This window comes from Papaver somniferum, chromosome 7 (assembly GCF_003573695.1).
Source record: "Papaver somniferum cultivar HN1 chromosome 7, ASM357369v1, whole genome shotgun sequence".
Taxonomy (NCBI): Eukaryota; Viridiplantae; Streptophyta; class Magnoliopsida; order Ranunculales; family Papaveraceae; genus Papaver; species Papaver somniferum.
Window position 1 is genome coordinate 86549509 of NC_039364.1, and position 6537 is coordinate 86556045.

At 36.1% G+C, this 6537-nt stretch overlaps 1 protein-coding gene across 1 annotated transcript; it reads right to left on the reverse strand.

The window, feature by feature from the left end:
- Positions 1 to 252: 252 nt before the first annotated feature.
- LOC113294868 lies at positions 253 to 4153 on the reverse strand. The gene is made up of 9 exons (XM_026543243.1): positions 3964 to 4153; positions 3759 to 3886; positions 3064 to 3427; positions 2061 to 2830; positions 1799 to 1977; positions 1686 to 1705; positions 1230 to 1357; positions 709 to 1140; positions 253 to 351 (listed from the first exon to the last, which is right to left on the reverse strand). Exons 1-9 carry the CDS (start codon positions 4151 to 4153, stop codon positions 253 to 255), a joined length of 2310 nt encoding a protein of 769 aa, XP_026399028.1.
- Between the last annotated feature and the right edge of the window lie 2384 nt (positions 4154 to 6537).

Consider the following 6537-nt stretch of genomic DNA (forward strand, 5'->3'; position numbering starts at 1 on the left):
CACTTCAATCCTTGAGGACAAGGATTGTTTTCTCGGGGAGGTATTGTCATATGTCTAAGTTGTTATGTAAGGGGTCTGCCTTTAGTAATGGGTCTGTGGTGCTCTAGTAAGAGTTGGGGCTACATTTTTTTAACCGTTTGGATGTGACGCGTGTCTGTCAGGTGTTTGTCGATCTGAGAGATTGAGTGAACCAATAAATGTGTAGGAAAACATGTTTTGTAAGCTTAAGACAAATTTAATGTTAATCTCTATTTAGTCCTTCTTCTCTCTCTCAGGCTGGTTTCGACCGGATTTCTCTAATTCCCTCTGATTCTGTGTGATATTTGTTGTAGAAACACAACACATAGTAACCTGTAAAGTAGAATTTAACAAACATCCATGTGTAGAAGAAATGCAACTTACTAAGATAGCGCAAGTGATATGATAAAACAGAGCATCAAACTTCTTAAATAAAAAGAACCTACTAAAACTTTGCAACTGATAAAAAAAAAGGATCACAATCAGAAATACAACAAACAACTTTCAACGATGACATACATGATTCTAAACTACAACATCGACACATAACAGTTTTTCCAAGCTCACGTTGTCAGTAAAAGCTGACTTAGTAGGGATTTCTAGCTGATCTACTGCGCAAGTTAATCTTTGTTGTGAATGTTGCAATACCAAAAACTATCACACTTCATCAATATCCTTTGAATAAAATACTTGAGTCGCTTCAGATGCACGAATAAACGGCTCATCCATCACTCTCTTAGTGCTTTTCAGCTTAGACAAGTTGACCTTTATTGAGTTTGAGATTGGATAAAATTTGCAACCATTACTCTTATCTTCATCTCTGACCCAATCACAGTAAAAAACAACTTCCTCGAATTCCATATAGTCCAACTTTATAATCTGTTTAATGACACCATAATAGGTAATTTCTGCTTCCACCAAATTTCTGTTCGTGGACTTTGCTCTATGTCTTGTAATGGCTTTCATAGACACACCATTATTTTGTGTTACGAAACCCTCCTCGTAATCATGAGAGCTGAAAGCAAAGCCATTGGATTGGTATTTGTTATACGACTGCGCCTTGAAGAGGGGTCCTTGCACTAGTCGCCAAAGTATTGATTTTGTCTCTTTGGCTTCTATCATCTGTAAGAGAATATGTGTGTCAGTTGCACAACAAAAACCACAATATGTTAGGAAATAAAGCAACTCTGAAGCTAACATATATATAGTACCTCATCGCGTAACCATAAGAGAAATCTTTTTGGCCCATTCTTGGAAGAGATATTTTTCTGACTATTAAAGTTGTCGTTGTTCACATATAAATCATACTTCTTACAATCAAAGAACAATCCAGCGGCAACTAGATCGGCAATCCAATAATCAAAAAACATCTAACAACTGTGAAGTTAAAAACTTGTACCTCTGCCATTCATCTATTCCAACATACTTAGACAGAAGCCACCTACGAGCTTGCTGAAACTGTGCTTGAGTTAAAGTAATAAGTTTGGCAGTACTCAAAGGCATCTCATCGGCAAACTCATCACCATCATCTATAAATTCTTGTCGAGTATGTTTATGATTCCCACCACCATCATTTTATATTTCCTCCATATTATACAAGATAGCTTCTCGCATCACATATCCTCTTGCAATGCAGCCATTGATGTACCTTTTATTGCGCACCAAACCTTTGTAACCTTTCATCAACCTGCAAATATCGTTCAGAAAATTTAAAAGTTCAGTAATGACAACAAAATACTCAAGTTACACATTAAATAACAAGGTAAGTTCTGGTAATTACTTTTCAAAGGGATACATCCATCTAAATCTGACAGGACCGCAGATCAAAGCTTCGTCAGCTAAATGCACCATCAAGTGGATACTTATAACAAAGAAGTAAGGAGGAAAATATTTTTCCAATACACGGATTGCTTCCACTAGACTATCTTTTGCTTTTAAAAGTTGTTCTCTGTTGATAACCTTCGCGCACAAAATTTTGAAAAAAAATTTATCCGAATAAGAGAAATTCGCAGATCTTTAGGTAGTGAAGGCGATGCATGAACCAGTAGCGGAAAAAAATGTTGCATAAGGACATGATAATCATGAGACTTGAAGTTTTTTAGCTCAGGAGGATCAACACTGATGTTATTGCGAAGATTGGGGCAAAAAACAGATGGCACCTTTAAGTTCTTCAATGTAGTACAAAATGCAAGTTTCTTCATTTTCGTCATTGCAAAAGGAGCATCTTCAATTGTTGTTTTACCAGACACATCATCCACTTTCAACCTTAACTTCTTTTTAAACCCCATTGCTTCCATATCTCTACGTGCGTTAGGACCATCCTTTGACTTGTTTCCATCCATGATCTTGTTAACAAGATGCTCAGTTATGTTTTTCTCTGTATGCATAACATTTGTATTATGTCGCACCAGATTTGAACTCCAATTCGGCAGATCATAAAGGATAGATCTTCGAGAAAATAAGGAGTGGTCATGAACCTCAGTTTCTACATCAGCATCAGTTTCGCCTTCAAGTATTCTTTTATGTTTCTGTCGACTTGCTACCGACGGTTGTTTTCCCTTACCAACCTTGGTTCTTATATTAGCTACAATCTCTTGAACCTGAAACCATGTCAGTGGCCATGGTGCTGAACCGTGCTCTACCTCTCCTGGGAAATTGGTTTTATCATCTTGACTCTTATGCTTTGCTGGCAGCCATCTTCGGTGTCCCATATAACAAATCTTCTTAGTGAACGGAAGATGTTCAGAAACTGTTTCTTCTACACAAGTTGGGAAAGAATAGTAACCATGGGTGACACATCCAGCTAAAGTCCCTAATGCAGGAAAATCATGAATAGCCCACAATAATCTTCTCTCATCGTAAACTCAGTTTTAGTGAAAGAGTCGTATGTGATTACACTTTCATTCCATAACTGTATCAATACCTATATTAGTGGTTGCAAGTATACATCTATATCTTTCCCTGGTGCTCTTGGGCCTGATATGAGCAAACATAACATTGCGAACTCTTGTTTCATGCACAATGAAGGAGGCAGGTTGTACGAACAGATAATTACAGGCCAACAACTGTGACTAGGACCGAAACACCCATTCAGGTTGAAGCCATCAGTTGATATCCCTAATGTTACATTCTTCGGTTCCTTGTAAAACTCCGGTGAAAAATTATCCGCACATCGCCAGGCTGCAGAATCGACTGGATGACGCATAACATTTCCATCTGACTGTGCTCTGGAATGCCAATACATTTCCTCTTCTATCCCTGGTATATTATAGAACCTTTGCAGCCTTTTCATCAGTGGAAAATGTCTTAACGTCTTGCGAGCAACTTGCGTAAGCTTCCTCTCATCATTAACGACATTCTCATACCTAGGTTCTTGACACGCAGGACACTTAACCAATGATACATGATCCTTCAAGTATAAAATACAATCATTGATGCATGCATCATAGTTTAAGTAGTCCATCCCCGGTTCTTGTATCCACTTTTTTACATCATGGAACTTACACGGCAGTGTATTTCCATCAGGAAGAAACTCCTTACACAATTCTAAGAGTTCAGTGATACCATTGTCAGAAAATCCATATTGGGTCTTTATGTTATTTAGTGTAATAGCAGCATATATACAATGGCGCCTTTTCCTTAGGACATGAAGGATATAAAGGTTCTTTAGCACGCTCATAAAAATCTATTTTTTTCTTGCTACTACTAGTTCCATCGTGAACCCTACTGTGTACGCCAACATTCTCATCTACACTACAAGCAAGATTAACGTTCTCAGCAAAACCTTCTACATTGTTCTCAGCAAAATCTTCTACATTGTCAGCTGAATTTCCTAGATTGTCAACTCCTACGTTGTCAACTGCAACTCCTACATTATCACTTCTTGGTTATCTTTATGTGACTTTTCCCCATGGAAACGCCACGTTGTACAGGTCAACTGAATACCATTCTTGAGCAAATGATAATCAATTTCACTTAGAGACTTAGGTCCTTTACCATTCTTACAACTATTACAAGGACAGGAGAACATCGTTCTGCCACCACCATTTTTACGAACAAACTCTATGAATGATCTTACACCTTCTATATATTGAACAGAATTACGCGCACATTTCATCCAGCCCTTATCAACCATAGGTGACGTGTTTAATACCCTACAACTGTAATAACTAAAAACGATGATATCTATGTTAACGTTCAGTCAATATCTGTACACACATCTATACAAAAAAGCAACATTTCTAACTATCAGTATATGTACAGAACATCGTGATTGCTTATTGGTTTATCTTGATTATTTATAGAGAAGAATTTAGAGAAGAGAAGAGAGGAAATTTTGTATTAGTGAAAGACTTTAGAAAAGAGAAGAAAAAAATTAGTGGAAGAATTTAGAGAAGAGTAGTGATGGAACAGAATAGATGATAATGGGATGGATGTCAATCAAAATTAAGATGATAATGAAACAAAAATAAAACAGTTGGCCTTGGTTAAGTTTGTGTGATCATGTAACTTAGTTTTTTGATTTCTGTCAAGTGGTAGGTTTATCTGAATCCGAAGTACTAACCATTTTTAATTGGATCAAAAAGCAAACAACTATATAGAAATCAACTAAAATGTATGAAACATTATAATAAGCATCCAAATATGCCTTTGTGTTGAATTCAAGCACATTATAACACAAACTAAATAGGAAAAAAAAATTGTAGCAAGTTTGAATTTGGGTTTAGGTTTAAAATAAACACAGTTTATCTTGGTTTCTTAGTTTCACACTCATTGAAAACAAGTCAACATCGAAAATGATTGAAAACCCAAATCTCTGTTACAACCAACTGACCTAAAAATTAAACTCAACGAATAAAACTAGGGCATGAAAAGGGATAATACCTGAGTTATTGTGATTCGCAAAACAAATGCAGTACAATTCTTCCCAGATTAGTGCTTCTAGCTGCAGTAAGATAAATGAAAATCATTAAAATCAAAACCTAATTATTAAAACCCTAAAAGAAAGATGACCTAATTATCTTGCAGATATATCAAAACCGTATTTATCAAAACCCTAAAAGAAATATGACCTAATTATCAATCTTGCATAACTAATTAAAATCAAAACCTAATTATCAAAACCTTAAAAGAACGATGGCCAAATTATCAATCTATCAGATAATTAATGGCAGATCTAGATAGAGAGTAACGGCAGCAAAGATTTTCTGAGCAAATAGTAGATGGAGATGGAGTTCAGAGCGTGATTTTTCAGAGCAGATAGTAGATGGAGATGGAGTTAAGAGAGTGAAAAGAGACAAAGAAAAGTAGATGGGGTTTTTGGTTAGAAATGGTTAGTACGGTGTGGTAAGGGGGGAAATGGTTAGTATGGTGTGGGAATGAGGGGAAAATGCTGCCAAGGGTTGAACCATCTCGGCTCTTCCATTTCAGTTACAAAATTTGGGCGGAATAATAGGTAGGAGTGTTTTCCTGCACACATTCTTTTCACATGATTTTAACCTAGCAGTCTCTAATAGTAACATGGGTTAGGCCGTTACTAAACTAGGTTTATTTCGTAACCGAACATGAATCGTTACTAGAATTTTCGTAACTGAGATTTCTGGTTACGAATTCGTAACGACAACATGTTGGTTACGAATTTTAGTTACTAATCACAGACTATGGTGTAGTGTGTACATGTCTATCCAAAAACGTGGATAAGATCCCTTGAGCTCTGCATGCTCAACAAAGGGACCCACAAGCAATAATACGGTTTCCATGTGACATACGTGACCGATCATTGAGAGTCAGAGCTCAACCTTAGCTCCTCTCACGATTTACACACGATTTCTGAGGCATTCCATGTCTTTTCACGTGACTCATCCTAGTCATTCTCACAAATCAGAGAATACCTCTCTATCTTGGCCAACTCGGCTAAAGAGAATATTTCTCTCTCTAGACACATCATCACAAAGGATGATTCAGCTTCACACAAATGGGGGATAACAATTAGGGTTTTGGTTTGGCAGTCTACGACACGTGTAAGAAATACCCGTTTAGAAAATCATGTATTTCTTACCTACTCAATGAACTATTTACCTAGATTAAAATGATTAGAAAAAGGTCAAATATAAAATTTTGTTTAAAATTTAACGACCAATGTTAAATGGGATATAGTTAATAAGGACATGGATTATAAATAAGAGATCAGTTAAATCATAAGTTGATTTCCAAACTGGGTTGCAGTGACGCGGAGACAGTGATGCGAACACGACGCGACGCGAACATAAACAAATTCTCAAAAATTAAGAAGAGGACACGTTATGGAATTAATGATATTTCCCACCAATATATATAGTGAATGTAATTTCACAACAATGCTAATAAACTATTGATAAATAACAAATTTGTATAAGGATAAATATATATACTAATAAAATATTACATATACAAAAAAATTCAGATAATTTTAGTAGATATTTATATTAAAATAGTGTGTAATATATGCATGTGATGTCACGGGTATATCTGTCCTGGAGA